General features: G+C 39.4%; 3 protein-coding genes across 11 annotated transcripts in view; 2 read left to right on the top strand and 1 right to left on the bottom strand.

Moving 5' to 3' along the window:
• The window catches only part of SUPT20H (SPT20 homolog, SAGA complex component), a 43772-nt gene extending 42596 nt beyond the window's left edge, over positions 1-1176 (top strand). For 6 of the 8 annotated variants that reach the window (XM_070409222.1, XM_070409227.1, XM_070409223.1 and 3 more), the window contains one exon: positions 686-1176. In XM_070409222.1, coding sequence (XP_070265323.1) covers positions 686-823 — 138 coding nt within the window. In that variant the 3' untranslated portion in view covers positions 824-1176. The remainder of the gene's footprint in view (positions 1-685) is intronic. The other 2 variants (XM_070409228.1, XM_070409224.1) reach the window with 1 other exon arrangement.
• On the bottom strand, positions 1097-9808 carry EXOSC8 (exosome component 8). The gene is made up of 11 exons (XM_070409231.1): positions 9479-9808; positions 7630-7666; positions 7332-7395; positions 6669-6742; positions 4727-4772; positions 3758-3863; positions 3633-3678; positions 2255-2351; positions 1851-1971; positions 1651-1757; positions 1097-1308 (listed from the first exon to the last, which is right to left on the bottom strand). Exons 1-11 carry the CDS (start codon positions 9493-9495, stop codon positions 1193-1195), a joined length of 831 nt encoding a protein of 276 aa, XP_070265332.1. The 5' UTR covers positions 9496-9808; the 3' UTR covers positions 1097-1192.
• A 720-nt stretch (positions 9809-10528) lies between these two features.
• ALG5 (ALG5 dolichyl-phosphate beta-glucosyltransferase) overlaps positions 10529-20921 on the top strand; it is a 108670-nt gene continuing 98277 nt past the window's right edge. Inside the window, exons 1-4 of one of the 2 annotated variants that reach the window (XM_070409229.1) lie at positions 10529-10667; positions 14160-14331; positions 15608-15654; positions 16783-16851. In XM_070409229.1, the coding sequence (XP_070265330.1) occupies positions 10590-10667; positions 14160-14331; positions 15608-15654; positions 16783-16851 (366 nt within the window). In that variant the 5' untranslated portion in view covers positions 10529-10589. The remainder of the gene's footprint in view (positions 10668-14159; positions 14332-15607; positions 15655-16782; positions 16852-20921) is intronic. The other variant, XM_070409230.1, reaches the window with a different exon arrangement.

The following is a 20921-nucleotide window of genomic DNA, read 5'->3' as shown; positions in this document are numbered from 1 at the left end:
AAAGTACCTCAAAAAACCTTAGTTTTATTTTGTCTTTTAAGACTATATAGTAATAGATAGTTTAGCAAATTTTATTTAAGTGTGACATTTTAGCCAGTCAGATTGGAGCACTGAATATATTTTGTACATTTAAGCCATACTTAATTTAATGTCTTTCATGAAGTGCTGGTGGCACATTAACATCCCATTTTTGTAGTTTGCATTATATTTTGAAATAGACAATTGTCAATGCCAATGGTTAACTTGTACTGCAGAAAAAGACAAGAATGCCAGTGTTCCTATTAGTAAATGTCATACCTGTTTTAGAAAAATGTCATTCCATTATCTCAGGAAGTCAGCATATTATAGTTGACTATCTTTTATATGCAGGGTGGTTTATATTGCTATAAACTATCATACAACAAAATGGTAACTGAAGTTGCTGAGTTACTACAATATAGACTGGCAGGGCAAAGTAACATGTATTTTTGAAGTGTACCAAGAACCATTTTAAAAGCCCTCAGCAGGCTTCTGTGCCACTGGTGCTGTTTGATTGTGCATTGTCTGAATGTGGTATAGTCCCCTTTTGTTATCTTAGTGCTTTCTCCCTTTCACTTTTGTTTTCATCTCTCTCAGGAAAAGCACCTTTTTATACCTGCTTACATTTAACGTACCTTGATTTCCCCCCCCCCCCCCCCTTTTGCAGCAGTTGCGATTCTTACAGCATCAAATGGCTATGGCAGCAGCAACAGCACAAACAGCTCAGCTACATCGTCAACGGCATACAGGCAGCCAGTCAAAAAGTAAAATGAAGAGAGGCACACCAACCACTCCAAAATTCTGAGTCTTGCATTATTTTTTTTTCTTTTTTAAAAACAAGAGCAATGAATCAAAAGGATTGAGTTTCTACTTCATTTTTGTTTTTTAAAACATAATCAGTATTTTACATTGTTTGATGTACAAACTTTATACAGAAGCACAACCTTATGATTTTTAAATAAAAACAGGGAAATGCTTCAACAAACCATTAGGGTTCATTTGCTTAAGACACTGCTTTTTCAAAATTGTTCCACTGTACATAAAACATGTTGAAGTGGCCTAAGAAATACTAGAAATGTCCTTCAGAAAAATGTAGTTTGATATTTATTTAGTATGAAAGATTTGTGCACAGTGTAATAAATACAGTTTTTACAAATATGTTTTGAAAACGTAGTTATTTGGCTTTCATACTCTTAATTACTTCATCCACCAGTTTTTTTATTTCTTTGTGCCTTGTAACTGCTCGGCTCAGACAGTCCTGAAGTTTAGCTCCAGTCAGCCCACTTCCACCTGAAAAATTATTGTACCAACACTGTTAATATATGCTATTGTACTTTTAATGATCAACATGTCAAGTTATAGACCAAAACTTTCAGTAATGTAAACCAGGGGGTATGGTTAAGATTGCCAAGTTATGTTATAAGACCTCCAAGTGATTCCAATGCATGCCATAAGAACCACTGGTAAACAACATAAAAACCTAAGGAATTTGAGGTAACAAACTGTCATTTTAAACTTGCTGCATTAGGTTCATAGTAAAATATCCCATGTTCCATTTGCCCCACTCCTATGTAAAGAAGCTCACATAGAGTTTTCATCCAAATATTTAGGACTGAAATAGAAGGAACATGCCTGGTTTGTGAAGACAACATAGCTTGCCTTCCTCATCCATTACTACTGTTAGGGTTCCAGTTGCCAGATGTTCCTCCTCTCCAGTAGGGTCCACTATGAGCAGAGTGCTATTTAAAAATTTTTTGAAGTGTAAATTATCAATCCATGAAACATTTTATTTTAGAAGAATACTTAAAACAGTTTTTACACATTTAACTTACTCATCAAAGACCGCAAAGGAGGTAGCAACTGGATGAGTTCTAATGTTCAAATAACGTTTCTTCTTTAAATTAACTTCTGCTAAAGCAGTTTCTTCATTTATAGTAACTTCAGGCAACTGTACTAGAAAGGCAAATATGTTAGTATCTCTAGTGTAAGTAGCAAACATGGCTTTTACTAAGTTCACTTTTGCCTGTTTAACTTTTCCAAAAGTAATCTTTTAGAAAAAAAATACCTTAGAACATTAAGATAAATACAGTGTATATAAACATTTTTATTAATTTAGAAAGACCAAAATGAATGATGGCTAAATCATAACAAAAGCCTAAAAAGTTTGAGAAAGTTTAACAAAACAGAATATTCTGACACAAGAGGAGGAATATTGCCTTTTATTAAGATTGCTTACCATTTTTTAAAGCTGCCAACAAAGCAAATGTACAGGCATCCAAAATATTTCCATCATAGTCAAGGCAAATGAGATCACAGTATAGAACCCAAGCAAGCTAAAATAGAGTTTACACAAAGCAAATTAAAGTCTTCTGATGAGTAGAACATAGGATTTGCTTCAACTTATACACCACAGAACCCTTAAACAAGATAACCTTCAAGGCTCAAAAACTTACAAAGAAAAGAAAACCTTTACCTTTAAGAAATAAACCAAAAAAAGTGGTTATGGTTGGTAAAAGCTGGCTTCTGACTAACAAGTTGACAAGTGACAAACATTTCCATTCCTGTTGCTAAGTCAGATGCGGGAAATACTTTTGAAAGTCCCAAACGAAAATCAAAATATACTTTCCCAAAGAAACCTTAATACATCAAATGCTTAGTAGGGCCTGGCTGGTGTTCCTCAGTGGCTAAGCATCAACCTACAAACCAGGAGGTCAGTTAGATCCTGGTCATGGCACACGCTGGGATTGCAGTCTCAAACCCCAGTAGGGGGAATGCGGGAGGCAGCCAATTAATGATTCTCGTCATTGATATTTCTCTCTCCCTTTCTCTCTGAAAAAAAAAAAAAAAAAAAAAAAAAAGTTGGTTTCCCTTAAAAAAAAAAAAAATGCTTAGTAGGTTTTACAACAATGGTTCTCAACCTGTGGGTCGCGACCCCTTTGGGGTTGAACAAACCCTTTCACAGGGGCCGCCTAAGACCATCAGAAAACACATATATATAATTACATATTGTTTTTGTGATTAATCACTATACTTTAATTATGTTCAATTTGTAACAATGAAAATACATCCTGCATATCAGATATTTACATTACGATTCATAACAGTAGCAAAATTACAGTTATGAAGTAGCAACGAAAATAATTTTATGGTTGGGGGTCACCACAACATGAGGAACTATATTAAAGGGTCTCGGCATTAGGAAGGTTGAGAACCACTGTTTTACAAGTAAATATGTAATCAAACAGAAAAATCCCATAGGTTCTAGTCAACTTAGTTCTAAGTTTTCCAATAGAGTTAGAATTTATAGTGCCTTAAACACATTAGCTAATCAGATACCAGTAATCTACTATAAAGAAAAAAAAAAAAGAATGTTTGTGGTTAAAAGGGGAAAAGAATTACCTCAGCTTAATGTAGCTCCAACTCAGGCAATAAATTAGTCAAAATTGGTTGTCTTTATATGAACTACATAGTTACAGAATAAGACATGTTTTTACTGAACTTCATCTAAAAATAAGACATCTGTATTGAAGGCTACTACTGTGGTTTTGTTAATTTCCCTGTCTACTCTCCACAAAACAATTAATAAAAGCTTATAGCTTCTCTATTATTCTTACCTTCCCTGGAGAAATGCATAAGTCCTCTTTCGGAATTATCTGTGAACTGAATGACAACACAGTAAAGGAAAGGTCAAAACTGTCTGAAAACGAATGATAGTAATACTTTATCCCGATTATCTTACTTTTCAATGACATCTGCAATGAACTGGCTAGCTACTTGGGCCTCTTCTCCAGGAGGTCCAGACCGAAATCTCGACGAACACAGAGGTGGTAGATCCACATTAGGAACTGAAAGAAACACTCTGCAATTATGAAATAAACTTCACTTCTGGTTTATGAAAGTGTTAAATGTAAATCCACTGCAAGGGGACTGTCACCATGGATAGCTTTTTCCAAGTGGAAAGGATTATAAGACATCAATTATATTTTTAGTCTTTTTAAGACTATTAAGCTTGGATAAAGTAAAATCTATATTTCTGACTTTTTACCACACAAATATATATATTTTTAAAAAGCATTTAAGGTTTAAATCCTTCACAAGTTTTCTTTCTTTGGAAATACCTCAATCTGTCGCAGAAGGTAGCCCCTCTACTCATACCCAACTGTTCTGCATTTTAAAAATATTGGTTCCTACCATAAAAGGATAGCCCAAGTCAAGAAAAATGATGGCATAGTGGGCCCTGGCTGGGTGGCTGAGTTAATTAGAGCATCATCCCCATGCACAAAAAGATTGTGGGTTTGATTCCCCAGTCAGGGCACATACCTAGCTTTCAAGTTTGATACCCGGGTGGGGTGTGCTGGAGGCAACCAATCGATGTTTCTCACATTTATGTTTCTCTCTCAATAAAAACATATCCTTGGGTGAGGATTAAAAAAAAAAATCACAAAGTCTCCAATTACAGCCTTTTCCTAGGAGATTCTATTTTCTTGGTTGATGACATCTGAATGTATAAACAAAAACTGATTTGAACGAGTTTGAAAAATTACAAAATTCTCTTATGCTATCTTCCAGTAGAAAACTTCAGGAATGTCTGCTTCATTCCTATATATTTCTGATTATGAATAATTTTCTCAACTACTAGTACTTAACTATAATATTTGTATTAAATGTGTTAAAGCATTTGTATTAAAATTACAAAATTATAACTTACCAACATATCCTTTATCAGGGGCATCTGGTGGTGGTGCTGCAAATTCCTATAGAAGCAAACAAATGTTTCCAATCAAAGAAGCTACTAAATGTGAAGAAAGCCTTAGTTATGGAAGGCTCTACCAGAAAACATATTAACTAGTTTACCACATCATGAGCATCTACTATGCTTAGGGAGTTGTGTCAGGGACTCTAATGGCACCAACACTCACTTTAGCTCTGCAGTAATGAGGCAGTACAGCATAGTTACACTACAGTGCTACTCATCAAAATTAAAAAATATTATTTGGATTTCTCCTCCATCCTCACTTGCACTAATTCAGTAGCCACGAATCTTTAACTTAAACCCCAATGTGATACTGGCACAGCCAGATTTAGGAAATGATGGTAACAGATAAAGGAACTAAGCAAAAGCTCTGGAATCACCTGTTTCATATGTCAGACCCATACTTTTTGGCTGAGAGACTTTGGGTAAGTTACTTAACCTCTTACCATTCAATTTCCTCATCTGCAAAATGGGAAGTTAATGAGACCTACTTTTAAGGACTGTTAATGAGGGTCAAATGAGATAATGCTGTTAAGTCCGTAATATAAAATTTGGCAGTTCAAATCTTATTGTTAGATATCACCCCAGCTTTACCGAGGAAGAATCTGAGCTTGGGTGAAGTAAGAGTGCAGTGTAGTTAGAAGTTCTATTTATTTATGAGCCTTATGTTCCTGGACAAGTTCATGTAAAACAGGAGACAGAAATTATACCTCAAAAACTGTTCTGAGGATTAAACTTGATTAATTTTGTAAAGTACCTAATATAAGGTGCCTGAAACATAACAGGTACACAACACATGGTAGCTATTATTCCCTCACAATTTTCTTTTGAACAATCTCAATTTTCTACACATTTGCATGGATTAAATACCACCACTGGATAAAAGGATATCACCAAAAATCTCTTAATCTCTCAAATTATACCCAAATTCTTAAAAAAATAAAGGTAGTCAAATTTTGAAAATTATTTGATTTCAAAACATTTGATGAATACCCATAAATTATAACTGAGTCATTAAACTTGGGTCGTGTTATCTAATACTCAAAGATGAAAGCTCTCTGGAAATGAAAAATACTAAAAGCTGACACCTGACTGCCTGCCTAGTCAACAGAATTACTAGTGTATATTATAATTTAATCAGTATCCTATATAATAAAACCCTAATATGCAAATGGACTGAACAGCGGAACGACCAGTCACTATGATGCGCACTGACTGACTGGGGCAGCTCCTGCATTGAGAGTCAAACCCGCCCCCCCCCTGCCCCGCCCCCGCCAGAGGAAGACGACCCGTGGCGGCGGTGATTGGGGGGGGCAGGACCGGCCAGTGGGTGGCGCCTGGCCGCCAGTCGCCCCACATATTGGTCCTGATAACTGGCCAGGCCTAGGGACCCTTCCCTATATATTGGGAACAGTCTCTTAGATTTAAAAATTAGAACTGGCAAGGCTACTCTTAACACTAAAAAAACAGGATGATGCAGCGATGACATGCATGGACTCTGGCTTGCACATTTTGTGGTCAGCCCTGATTCTGACACTTACAACTGTGTGACAAAGCCAATTACTTAACTTCTCTCTGCTTCAGTTTTCCCACCCATAAGATGGGGAAAATGGTACTACTGCCTCAGAAGGATCATGTTATGTACTACTTTTGATAATCAGGGCAAAAAAATGTAGCTGCCCATACACCAGCAAGATGCCTTTCACCTGTATGAAAAGTATGGTCACTGGTGCATGCAGCGTCCCAGATTGCGAGAGGGATGTCCAACTGCCGGTTTAGGCCCGATCAGCAGTCAGACAAGGCCACCCCACCACTCCCCCGCACGAATTTCGTGCCCGGGCCTCTAATATGAAGATAATCTGGTAACTCATTTCAGTAAAACATATATTAAACCTACCGCTTTAATTCCACAAATGACTGCAGTATTTCCCAGCTTCACTAGAGCAGAACCATCTGCAGTACTAACTGAACCTGAAAAGTATTTAAACAAAATGAGAAAGTCCATAAAAAGTGTTTTTGTTTTCTACACGATTTTATATTGCTACATAGGCCAGTTGCTTATGAAATTTATTACTAGCTCAAGTTTTTTAAAAGTGGTATAACTACTTAAAACTACTGTTTTAAGAATTATTCACCTTTCCTTGAATTTGAGTCAATCATTTTTTCGTTCAGGCACAGCAGTGCACAGATAAAAAATCTCTTTACACAAAATCACTGGAATCCCTTAAACATGGTAGAATTTGGCCAAAATACTGTTTAAGTGGCTCAGAGGCTAAAATTTGGGAATGCCATAAAGGTAAAATTGGAAAATTACATATTTGCAACAGCAAGTTTAAAACATAACAAATCCATGTCTTGGAGGTATGGAAGGAACGGTGAAAAACTCTTTATAGTTACTTGAAAATTGTAAATAAAGAGCATATAAATTGAGAGAACAGTGAGTTTTAAAAAAACCTTTACAAATAAAAATTCTTTACTAGTATTAAAAAAACCAAGAAATTATATTTTCAAAACTGAAGCAACTTTAACATTCTTATTTTAGAACTCAAAATATCCTCACCTATGTTGACAGTTGTGGTTCTGAATTCACCAAGTTCTCTTCCATCAGGACGGCAGTTCTCTTTCTAAATAAATTTATACGAAAGTAAAGCACATCTATGTGCATATTTTATACAGAACCAGGGAAAACACATTAAACCTTGTTAGTTGAAATTACTTTTGAATTTTTTTATATAATTGACATAACAATTGTTTCAGTTGTACAATGTAACAATGTTCATTATTTGTATATATGAAATTGTCTTTAAAGCATATACACTATCAAAAGGCATAACATCTACATAACCCCTTTTACTCACCAAAAATCTCCTGTAGTACTCCAGAGGTTCCACAGTTCTGAAACATATTAAAAATATATGTGAAGTAGTGAACCTTTTTTTATTTTTTATTTTTTTAATATATTTTATTGATTTTTTTACAGAGAGGAGGGGAGAGGGATAGAGAGTTAGAAACATCGATGAGAAACATCGATCAGCTGCCTTTTGCACGCCCCCTATTGGGGATGTGCCCGAAACCAAGGTACATGCCCTTGACCAGAATCAAACCCGGGACCCTTGAGTCTGCAGGCCGACACTCTATCCAGCCGTGGGCAAACTAAGGCCCGCAGGCCGGATCCGGCCTGTTTGAAATGAATAAAACTAAACTAAAAAAAAAAACACCGTACCCTTTTATGTAATGATGTTTACTTTGAATTTATATTAGTTCACACAAACACTCCATCCATGCTTTTGTTCCCGCCCTCCGGTCCAGTTTAAGAACCCATTGTGGCCCTCGAGTCAAAAAGTTTGCCCACCCCTGCTCTATCCGCTGAGCCAAACCGGTTAGGGCATGAAGTAGTGAATCTTAACATAAACCCAGAAACTGGCAAAGATCTTAAAAGTGTAGTGAGACAGAATAAGTCTCCAAGATATGTAAGTTTTTCATAAATTCTGAGGTGTATGTTGCCACATATAACTGTTTACTAAAAGTAGATACTCTTGCTGTAGCAATCACAGTTATTAACTGCTGTCCTTAACACTGCCTTAAACAATTACAGTATTGGAGCCCAAAGCCCTTGGGCATCTTTAAGAGGATTAATTCAGGTGTTACTATCACTCTCTCTGAAGAAGGGATTCTTAGCGAGAATGAAAAAAAGTTACATCTTTATTTTTACTATTCAGTAACTGAATTTAGTATATTCTTCAATTATGACTGTGGGCAATAAACTATTATATTAGCTGTACCTGCAACTTTAACAACCAGACACTGGAAGTCTTCATTTTTATTTAATAATTTGTGGAAGGTATGTGTACTAATCGTTATTTTTAAATTACAGGAGTTATAGAATCCCCACTAGATTTTGCTTAAGAAAGTTAATTTTAGAGCAGGTTTATGTCCAACACTATATCATACACTTGAGATTTTATACAAATAGGTAACTGTTTTGATAAAATCGATTTCCTTTGGATTCCTATTTATATGCTTAAAAACTTGACTCTAAGAATGAAAATCTATTGGTTTAACCAGAGTGGCACACACACACAAAAAGGCTTATGTAATAAACTGCCAAACAAGGCACAGTCCTTTTAGGAATAAATTACTGAAGGAGAATGAAGTGGCATGTGGTTCTGATGCAACACTTGCCCACAACCCAGGCATGTGCCCTAACCAGGAATCAAACCTTGACCTCCGGGTTCAAAGGTCGATGCTCAATGACTGAGCCACGCCAGCGGGGCCTGATGCAACACTCTTACAAACATACAACTGTGTCTCCTGGGGCTGCACATCCACTACCGAGCCACAGTGCTCCTGATACCCTTGAAATAATCTAGTTATTAATAACCGGAAAGGAACAAAGGGAAGGCCAAGTAGCCCACCCCAAGCACCCAATGAGGAAGAGGCTACCCCACCTACACCGACAACACTCCCAGCGGGTACTGAACTCCACACACACACACACCCGTCCACCTTCCGTCTCACTGGCGGGAAGGAGCCCTCTTTTCTTTTCCTACGGCCACCTCCAGGTCTTCCGGCCCCGTGGCCGGCTTCCGCGGGGATAAGTGGGAACCTGGTGGGGTGGCCTCCTGGTGAGGAAACCCCAGCTAACGGTTAAGAGAAGCCACCCTCTGCCAGGGAACAAACTCGTGCACGCCTGCCGCCAACACTCACTTGAACCCGGCCGCCATCTTCTCGCGAGCCTGCGCCTGCGCGGGGGCGACTTCGGTCTCCGGGACGCGCGCCTGCCCCGCCCCCACACTTTCGACGAGGAACCGAGGGCCCTTCTCCCGTTGCAGGAGACGCAGAAGGTGAAACTACGGTGGTTATTGACCCGCCTTAGTTTCCACAGTCTCTTGCTAGAAGTCTCTTTTGGTTTCTTTGCCTTCTACAGGTTTTGACGAATCAGCTATTAGATAAGTGATGAGCGTCTCTCTTTAGAAACGGGTAGTTCAAGAGTTTGAAAGAAAACTGAATTGATAGCAAATAATACAGTACCGAGTGTGAAGCATTACTGCAAAATTTCTACGCCCTTTCCCGCCTCTGTCAGGCTAGGCCCGCGTTTTAATTCAACTAAGTAACGAGCTCCCAGCTCCAGCTCCGGAGATTACGTAAATTTGCTGCGGTGACACTGCAAGTTCCCGGGCGGGCTCCACAGGAGCTGCTGATTTTGTAGGCTGTGTCGTGGCTCAAAGGCTTCCACCTCCCTTCTGGATAGGGTTGCCAGAAAATAAAGTACAGCCAATTAAATTTGAATGTCAGATAAAGTAATTTCCTACTAGGAGTACGCTTCCAGTGGTGTATGTTAGTGGTTGTTACCAAGGGCTGGGGAGCCGGGAAGGTTTTAGAAATGATGGTGATGGTTGCAGAACATTGTTAATTTAATTAATGCCACTGTATTGTACATTTAAAATGGTTAAAATAATTAAAAAATTATCACCGTTTTAAAAAAGTATATGACATACCAAAACTTTTAAATGGGTGGGTTATATGGTTGTGCAATTATATTTTAATAAGGCTGTTAAAAATAACTTACGTTGTTTATCTGAAATTCAAATTAAGTGGACAGCGTGTGTTTTTACTTGCGAATTCTGACAATCCTGCTTTGGAACAGGGCGCCGGGCACACAACTACTACGTGTTCTTCGCCTCGCCGCGCGAGGGCGCTGTGGGCGGCAGGTGCCCGGCGTCGCGGCCTCTCTGCGCGCGGGAGGCGGGGCTGTGCGACCCGCTTCCGCGTGCGTGTGTGGGTGCCGGACGGGGCGGCTGCAGCCGGTGCTTGGAGGATGGCTTCGCTACCGTTGCAGCTGGTGGTGCTCGGCGCGGTGCTCGGCGCGGCGCTGGCGGCCGCAGCCCTGATACTGGTGAGAAGAGGGGTTGGGGACTAACGCGGGCCTGGGTTCGTTGCTCTTCTGGAGACTAGGCCCAGGCATTCTCTCCGCGCCGCCGGCTCTTCTGTGTCTTCTTTCACCATGCTTATCCCCACCCTTTATCCCAGAATTCCTCTTCTGAATTTCACACCCCCTTTCTTCCTTGTTTATTTTTACTTTGGAGCTCTATGTACTCAGAGCCTTATACCTTTGTTCACTTTGAGACGTGCCCACCCACTCCTCACTAGCCCCCTTGTCCCCGGACCCTCTGTCCATCCCAACCTCTCCAAGACTTCCTTCCGGGTCTGTATCCTCTTCAATCTTGCCCCGACGGGGAGGTCTTAAGCCCCCAGAAGGTGAGTGCTCTCTAGTTTCCCTTTTCCTTATGTGGTTAAGCAAATAGCGGGAACAGAGCACTAACAGAAGCCATCTATTACAGATTGAAATAAATTAGTGGATCAAAAAGACCCACTAGGAACACAGGAAGACCAAGATAGGCAAAGCGTGATGTTAACATCTGTGTGGGGGGTCGTTATGTCCCAGAATTAAACACCCTAAATTAGCTGCCTCGAAATGATGCAGTACAGTAAGATTCAAACTTATATATATATATATATATATATATATATATTGCCATTATTCTGGAAACAGATTGTAAATACTTGCTGATCCATAAGTAGTAGAAAGTATGCCAAGTGAACTTTCTCCCATATGATTTGGAATGAGCCTGCTCTCTAGTTAGTTAATGAAGAGGTTTCAGCTTCCTTGACATTCAGATTAGCAGCCAGGAAGGTCTCTGTCATCTTGCCAGAAAGTCTGTAAACACAGCTTAGGAACAGTTTAGCTAGAGAAAAAGCACTTTATCTTGATTTCTTTGGGGTGATTTGTGTCTGAGTGAGAGAGGAGTCCTCGCTTTTGGTATATGGAGATTTCGGATTTTTTTAAGGGTTTTGAGCAAGTCAGGTGTGGGCAGGTTAGGGTTTGACGAAAATCCTAAATTGATCTGCCTCATATTGAATCTGTTACAGATTTACATGTGTACATTTTGAGTTTGTACTAGAACTAGTTGACCCCATGGCTTGAAGTGATTATAAGAGCTACCATTTATTGAATATTTCCAATGTATTGTAAATATTCAATAAATTTGATCTTAGAACAACACTGACAAATACTAGCTCTTTTTGGTGCGGAAACTCAGGTTAAAGAGCTCATATGCACAAATGTCACACAGCTCTTGGAACTTTGTTTTTTAAAATGTCAGACAGAGTGGATAATTATTACCAAAAAACCCACAAATCTTGTTTTATCTATCTATATATATAAAAAGCTAAGTGACCAACCGTACGTCCGTCCGACTGCCCAACTGACAGCCGGTACATATGAGCCCACTGGCAATTGAAAAATAAATGTTGACTTGGCACATGCGTGATATATATAAAGTTCTCGCTATAAAGCTCTTATAATTAATTTCCTTTGAATGTGCATGAATCCATGCACCGGCCACTAGTATGTTATATTTATCTCTACCCTCCATACATACTTTCTCCCCACCCCACTTCTTTCTGGATTATTTTGAAGCAAATCCAAGACATAATATTTTACCTATAAAGCCTTAGCATTTATCTAAAAAGATAGGACCCCTTTGAAAATATAATGGCAGTAGGATTCTCACAAATTATTTTTTACATTAACCATTATTTAGTGGTTTTAAATACATATCAGTTCCAATGCCTGATGTATGTCTTAGAATAGTCAGTTTTTTCCAGTCAGCATTCAAACACACTTAGCACTTCATTGATATGTCTCAAGTCTTTTGATCTATAACAATTTCTCTTCCCCCCCCTTTATCTTTAATAAGTAGTCATTTTTTCTGTAGAATTTCTCACAGTCTGCATTTTACTAACTGCACTCATTTGGTGCCTTTTAACATCTCTGTCTCCTGAATTTCTTGTAAACTAGTAGTTACATCTAGAGACTTATGAAATAAATGTTTGACTTTTTTAAATCAAGGAAAGTGTGTGAGTGATGGTGAATACTTCCTCGTTTATAACATCAGGAGATTTATAATGTGTGATTTCTTTGGTGTTAAGATGTTATTAGTCTGACCCACCAGTTATAAAATTTGTCATTTACCTAAAGGTTTTAGCAGTCATTGATGATCACTACCTAAATATATTATTTCACTGGGAATATGCCTAAATTCATTATTTCACTGGCAAAAGTAGAATATTCTAATTTATCATTCCTTCATATATTACCTAGAAACCTATAATGAAAAATAATTTAATCCTCAGCTACCAGTTAACCTGAAATACTGTTCATATATAAAAGGTAAGATAAAAAGCAAGTTTTCAAAATAATGACATAGTTCCCTGGCATCTTAACAAAGGTGACCAATTAATTTTTTATTTTTAGTATTATGAATACATGATTTAAAATATTTTTCATTTGTTTCAATGGATTTGCAGTAATTTGATGCTCAAATCCTCCCATCATAAGGCAATGAGAGCCCCTCAAGTTGGCTACTTTATCCTTTTTGCATCGTCCTCATTATCATTGATGTGCTATTCCACCATTGCCCATTTCCTGCCCCAACTTGAACCAGACATTCCTCTTAGGAACACTGGTTGCTTCTAGTGGGAGATAGAATTTAGAAAACACAATCTGGATACCTGAGGTGCAGAGCAATAACTTGGACCCACTAGTCTGGATACTGTCCATGCTCACACCAATCACATGCATATGCAATTTCAGTATGTACCCAATGGAACATTATACATGATTGTCAAATTACAAATGATAACATGTAGATTGATTGTTTAGAAACAGAAGGTGTGCCAATAGACGTAGTATTCCAAAGAATAGCTATTTCCAAAGCTAGCTCCTAATCATATGTGGAAGGGAGCTATATAATATTAATAGTGCCTGACATTTACCAGAAAATACTGTATTCTGAGTTGAAATCTGGGGTAAGTGCCAAGAATTCTTAAGCATTATTAGTCCCCACTATGGGGATTGGGAGAATCTTCCCTTTATACCCTGGGTCAATCTGGTCCTGGATGTGAGGTCTGCCTTCATCCCACATGTTCCAATTGTTATATGAACTTGTCCTCTGTCACCTGTAGGCTCCAAGTAGGGATAGAACCTCACTCAATGTGTGCCCAGGATTGGGGGTTTGGCACATCTAAGAGCAGATTGTACTTTTGTAATTTGTTCCCTATTAGATCTGGGATGACAGCCCTAGGGAATGACAAGTGGGAAGAGACAGTCTCTCTTAAGACATCACTAATGGGTAAAAGGACAATCATCATTCTTAAGACTGGTTTGAATTTTGGAGTCACCTCCAGACTATTGTTAATGGACTAAAAACTGAGAATAAATATTCTAACCAAGAGGGGGGGGATTGCATAAATCATACAGCGTTAGAAAATAAAAAATGTAAAACAGGTGAACCTAACAATTTCTTTTTAACATATCTGCTTTTAGATTTCCTTTGTTGCATTTGTAACTGCTACAGAAATGCCACCTCTTCATCGACATGAAGAAGAGAAGTTCTTCTTAAATGCCAGAGGACAGAAGGAAACTCTACCCAGCATAAGGGACTCACCTACTAAACAGCTTTCTATTGTTGTGCCTTCATACAATGAAGAAAAGCGGTGTAAGCCCTTTTTGATTTTCTGGTAAGGGATGATTTGGGAAGAAAAGGAAATTTATAGTATTGTATTTCACTGCCTTTCCCAGAACATTAGTAGATGTGGGCTGTAGTGAGTATCTAGTTAGTTGGTAGTTGCAGCTCAGAAGAGGAAAATAGAATATTAGCTATGAGGCTATGAGCAGCAGCATAAAATAGTGAGACCTAAGTGGACTTGAGGAGTAATGAACAAGTTGTGAACAGAGGACAGGTGTTCCAAATGAAAATGGTTAGTGCAGGAAGGTCCCAGAATAGCTTCTTAGATTATATGGATTTTTTCCAAAAGTAAACTCTGAGTGTGTTAGAAATTGATAAATCATTTTGTTAGAGACACTTCTCATCAACACCAGTGAGGTGTTCCCAGACAGCCCCCTGAGTCAGTGGGAAAGGACTATTCCCAACCTTGATCCTTATCTTCTCATATAAATGAATTTATATGAGAGACCGTGATTGCAGTGTGAAAAGCCAGTTTATTAAAGCATGCACCTTTATTGAAAAAGCAAAGCAAGCAAACCTATACATCTGGCTCATGAAGCACAGATGGGTTCTCAACTAATCTGAAGAGCATGTTGGATGGGGGTCTGGGGTGTTATATACCCTCCTTTCTATAGGCTTCAAAATTCCTTTACTGAATATTTTGGTACAGATTAATTTGAAAGATTCCCCCCCCCCCCCCTTTTTTTTAATTGATTTCAGAGAGGGGGAGGGATAGAGAAATAGAAACATCAATGATGAAAGAGAATCATTGATTAGCTGCCTCCTGTACACCCCCTACTGGGGATCAAGCCCACAACATGGGCATGTGCCCTTGACTGGAAATGAACCCAGGACCCTTCAGTCCACAGGCCAGCACTCTATTCATTGAGCCAAACCAGCTAGGGTTCAAGGTCCCCTTTTTTTAACTTTGTTGTGACCTTCCCAGAAATCATGAGAAAGACCTGGCAAGCCTTGCCAAGCCTTGAGACTGCTGGCTTCTCTGCTTAGGGAGTAAAAGTGCCCTTTTTTCCTATCCCCTTTTTCCCTCCTTTTCTGAATTCTCTTCCTGAGTTTTTTAACCATTTGCTCTCAAGGGTCCTTGGCTGGGGAAGATAATGGCTTGTTAGTTACAAGCTGCCTGCAAATTATCCACAGTGTTTGGCCTTGATTTAACTTTCCTATCTCAGTTTCCCTATTCCTTCTGCCCTGGAATCCTGTTAACAATTTCAAAAGCAATTTTTAATGTACCTTTTTTTTTTTCTTTAAGTGCCTATAATGATGGATGAAGCTCTGGGCTATCTAGAAGAGAGACAGGTATCATGTTTTCTCTTTCAATATAATGTCTCCAATTAAAACTAGACAAGGTTACCAACTTGTGGATCCCAGGTGAGATCCACTGTGAAAGGCAATGTTGGTTCTGCTTGGGCCATCATTATCACTGGCCCCTGTTCTCAGCTTGTTGCTAGGCAACCCCAGCACATAGCTCACTACTTCCAGAGGCAGGTAGTGACCTGAAAGCAAGCTGCAAAGCTGACATTTCTCTTATGTACCCTCCTACCTACATTTTATCCTCTCTTGCCTGATTTTATACATAAAATTGAGTGATAGAGTGCCTGTAGACTTTGTATGGTAGCACAATGCTGCTTTCACTTTTATGATTTTTTAATAAATTTAGGCAATTAAGGCAAAATTATTTTGTATTTCTTTATTATTCTTAAGAGTCCCCCCCTCATGTATTTTCCTCTTCTTTCCCTGCTAAAGAAAGGTAATATGTGTCACTGTTTTATGGCATCAGCTGCTGTTGGAATCTCCTTGAAGAGTTTAAGAAAACAAGTAAGCTTTGTGGCTGAATCTTTTTAAAGAAAATTCCTTGTTTTGATTTACTTTGGTTTTTTTTGGTGTGTGTAAAGGGAAGATAGAAGAGTCATCAAAAGAGAGGAGCTCGTATTGTATGCTCAAAAATTAAAGAAAAGAGAAAGAGAATTGAGGTCTTATTGTAGGTGAGTCTACTACCTCTTTTACACCAGCCACATAGACTAGGTTTATTTTTTTGTTGTTTTTAATGAGAAAATGGGCCAAAAATGTTAACTTGCCTAAGGTCGTAAGGCTAAGAAGTGCATCCAAATTGGAATCTACACTCTCTGACTTCAAACCTCTTGGGCTTTTTTCTCATACACCTGGTAGCATCTCACAGATGTATTCGGCACCACAAGAACCTGGCTCCTTCACTGACATGCCACAGGAAGAGCAGGATGCTCACAGAGACTTAGTATCCACCCTCTACTCCTACCCAGGGTCTCTCCTGTTTGTTCTGGCCTTTTTATTTTATGTGGTTTATTCACTACTTTATATACACATTAACACTACAATTATTTTTTAAATTTTTTTAGTTTTTTATGGCAGTTATGCCAAATTGTGGTATGTTATTTTTGCTTCTTACAGAAACAAGATCCTACTTTTACTTATGAGGTGATAGTAGTAGATGATGGCAGCAAAGACCAGACTTCGAAGGTAAGTAAACTTGCTTTTAGAATTGCCAGTAGATAGAAAATATGGAATAATTTAGCAAGTGTAAAATCTTAGTTTTGCTCATCAGAGAACCCTAAAGTTTTGCTAAATACTCTCCATTGCTATAGTATGGGTAGTAGAAGAAGCAGAGAGATTTTATTTATGGAAAGCTGAAAACTATACCTGCTATTCCACTATTCCATAAAACCAGGAAAGCTTTGAAGATCACCAAATGGGAGAGAACATGCACAACAACGGTTCACCTTGGCCTCTGGGGAACCCTCTTTGCCTGTCAATTTATAGTGCCTCTTTTTTTAAGCATGATTCTGTTCTATATGCTACACCTTGCCTGACAGATTCTAATGCAGTCATTTAAATAGGAAGATGCCTTCCTATCCCCACTGAGTATCAGATATGTCCTTTGTCATACCCCCATCTAGATTTACCCGTAGGAGGTAACAGTGTTTTTGAGTATTATCTCCTCTCATTCCTCCATTTTTAGACCTGTAGTTGCCAGACCTAGGTCCACCTAGTTTTGCAGTAGTACATTTATTAAATCTTGCAAGTGATCCTGATAAATTACTCTTTAAACATTTAATTGTTTTTATTACTAATGCTTCACATAAAAGATTCATTGATGGTGCTATTAACATTCTTGTTAAATAGCAACATAATCCTATCTAATAAAAGATAAAAAGGGTAATTAACCATACCTCCGCTACACTTCCCATCGGCTGATCAGGGTGGTATGCAAATTAACTGCCAACCAAGATGGCGGCCAGCAGCCACGCAGCTGCAGTGAACATGAGGTTTGCTTGCTCCAGTGATGGAGGAAGCCAAGGTTCCCCGCCTGCCGCGGCCCGGCTCTGAGCTCCAAAAGCAACAATGTTTCAATTATAGAAGCTAAACAAACCCCAGATACCTGCTTTCAGCCAGCGGAGGCCTCAGAGCTGGGAGCGCCAGTGACGGTAACAATGTTTCAATTATAGAAGGTAAATAAATCCAAGAATAAAAAAAGAAAGAAAGAAAGGAGAGGCTGGGAGCTTCAGTCACTGGCCAGCCTGAAAACAGCCCTCAGCCCCTCACCCAGACTGGCCAGGCACCCCAGTGGGGACCCCCACCCTGAAGGGTGTGTGACCAGCTGCAAACAGCCATCAGCCCCTCACCCAGGCTGGCCAGGCACCCAAGCGGGACCCCCACCCTGATCCAGGATACCCTTCAAGGCAAACCAGCCAGTCCCCACCCGTGCACCAGGCCTCTATCCTATATAGTAAAAGGGTAATATGCAAACTGACCCTAACAGCAGAAAGACTGGGAATGACTGGTCACTGTGACACACACTGACCACCAGGGGGCAGTCGCTCAATGCAGGAGCTGCCCCCTGGTGGTCAGTGCACTCCCACATGGGGGAGCTCTGCTCAGCCACAAGCCAGGCTGATGGCTGCCAGTACAGCGGTGGTGGTGGGAGCCTCTCCTGCCTCCTCAGCAGCACTATGGATGTCTGACTGCAGCTTAGGTCTGCTCGCCGCTGGCAAGTGGACATCCCCCGAGTGCTGCCAGGCTGCCAGAGGGATGTCTGATTGCCATCTTAGGCCCAATCCCCTGGGGAGCAGGCCTAAGCCAGCAGGTGGTCATCCCCCAAGGGGTCCCAGACTGCAAGAGGGCACAGGCCGGGCTGAGGGACACCCCCCACAGTGCACAAATTTTTGTGCACTGGGCCTCTAGTGTACCTTATAATAAGGGTCAGCACAAGCCAAGGGTTTGGTGAGCCTGAGGGGAGGTGTTGAAGGATTTAGAAAAGACAAAGAGAATAAGCTGGGTCTAGGTGGATCTCCTGTGCCTGGCTGAGTCCACAGAGAAAGATCCAGACAGCAAGCTGAACCTTTATTTTATAGCCATACGTAAACAAGGTAGTGGTCACCGTAGTTACAATGTTCTTGTGAGTTTCACTTGTTTTGGCAGCACTTGCTGCACCTCCCACAGCCCATTATCTACCCAGGTAAGATCTAGAGAGTGTCATAAGGTCAAGCCTAATTATGCTAAGAGGGCTATGCCCTCTAAGCTGGGACTTGTTTGTGACTTTGCCAACAGGTCAGTCCGAGGCTTAACCCTATAGCCATTCCTTACAATAAGTACACAGGGAAACTCCTGTTTACTTGATTATTCATTAGTAATGATTTTTTTGTTAAATACCAAGAATACATGACACTGGAGGAACCATACAAATACATGAGCCCACTCCTTTGTGCAAGAAGCCTTCAGGACACTTGTTTAACATGCCCATAAATTCTGTATTGCAGGTAAAAAGTGCTGAAAATAAAATATTGTAAAGAATTTGAGAGAAAGGGAAGTGACTTTTGAACTGAACTTTTAAGGATGGTTATGACTAAGAACATGGAGGATAGTATTTTCAGATTGAAATTATAGTGTAAATAAAGTCATAGAGGCCAGTCAGTATTATGGGATCTGCTTTAGGAAGATAGGTGCTGCACTTTGAATAATGAATGTGACATGAAAAACAAACACAGACTGTTCCAGAAATTTAATTATATGGAAGGAAGGGCATAGAAAATAAACATCCATCACTTGTTGCTGAGATTATAGAAGCAGCAGCAGCCCAGCTGATGAAAAGCAGCTTTTCAATTCTCATATTCTCCCTCATCACAAAATTATCACAGCTCCAATTATCACATGTCCTAAGCAGTAAGAGAAAGCCAGAACATTAAGATTTATCTTTGAGTACCTGTGTCCTTTTTAATTGGAAATAGAAAGCTTTACCAGAAGCCTTATCCTCCAGCAGACCTGCTGTAGACTTCATGAGCCAGAACTTGGTGACATGACAACCCATACCTGAAAGGAGGACTGGGAAAGTACTTGGCAAAGCAGATTTAGACCAATCATGATTCATTGTCTAGTCCTGTACACACTGTCACTATGTAAGACTGGAGTCATAATAGTAAGGAAGAAGGAGGCATTGTTTGTTGGGTAAGTAGCTAACAGTGCCTACCACAATGCTGTAATAGGAGTATGTACAAAGGACTGTGGCTGCATTTGTTCATTGAGATTAATCAATTCTAGACTATGTATCAGGCACTAGAAATAGTAAGTTTAGCCTTTAAGTAGCCCACCGCCTGGTGGGAAAGGTCTGCGGTTACATTATGTGATGAGTAAAGTAACAGTTAAATGAGAAAATGCCTTTTGAACCTATTAGAATCACTTTCCTTTTTTCCTGGAGGGGAAGGTGAGGATGAGCATAGAAGCTAGGAAAAAGACATGCGGTTTGAGCTGCATCTTAAGCTGGCCCGACAAGAGGGCAAACACCAGATTAGAATTTCACAACTGCCTATGGAATTGAGTGCCAAAAGGAGAGGGTACTATTGATTAGGAGGTTAAATGGAAAGAAGAGAATGTTAAGAGATTTAATGTGGAAAAGCAAAGGATATGAGTCATGCTGCACTGGTTTGAAGACTAAACATGAGGAAGAGATGTAGATGGCAGTATATAGATTTATATATATTATAGATGTAGATCATTATTTTACGACTTTGATTATAAATCAAAGAATATATAAATAGATGTAGATCACTATTTCAAGACTTTGATTATAAATAAAAGAATACTGACAGTTTCTTGAGGTAATAGTGAAATCAAAGGGAAGTTTTTAGTATGCTGGAGTCTTAAGCATGTTTAAAGCTGTGGAGCCAGCAGAGAGGAAAAGATTGAAGATTCAGAAGAGAATAAGTTATGGCTTGGATATCTGCTGAGAAAGAGAAATTCAAGTGAGATTTGAGGGAAATGGTCTAGAATACAAACAACCTCTCTGGGGACTGAGATTGGTTGTTGACGAACAAGTCATTGAGCAGTATTGTAGGCTTAGGTCACAAGTGTGTATGTTAGCAAATAGATTTTGTTTTTTTCTGGAAGCTCAGTAGTTTAGGTAGAAGAGTTGAGATAATAAGGGGACAGCAGCTGCCTGTTCAACTGGTTCCTCTGCAGGGAAGTGAAGTCTAACTTCAGCCTAGTAGTTCAATTCCTGGTGTCATATTTTTACACCAAGAATTCAGCAACTTCCC

This window comes from Myotis yumanensis, unplaced genomic scaffold, assembly GCF_028538775.1.
Source record: "Myotis yumanensis isolate MYYU_CA2020_CCGP unplaced genomic scaffold, mMyoYum1.0.hap1 SCAF_3, whole genome shotgun sequence".
Taxonomy (NCBI): domain Eukaryota; kingdom Metazoa; phylum Chordata; class Mammalia; order Chiroptera; family Vespertilionidae; genus Myotis; species Myotis yumanensis.
This window is presented reverse-complemented; position numbering and strand designations above follow the sequence as displayed.

Bases quoted from the DNA above. Each gene is read 5' to 3' on its own strand.
- EXOSC8 (XM_070409231.1), bottom strand. The intron at 4,773-6,668 runs GTAGGTTTAATA...TTGCTTCTATAG, and splicing joins TCATTTGTGGAATTAAAGCG to GAATTTGCAGCACCACCACC. The intron at 1,758-1,850 runs GTAAGTTAAATG...ATTTTTAAATAG, and splicing joins TCCTTTGCGGTCTTTGATGA to CACTCTGCTCATAGTGGACC.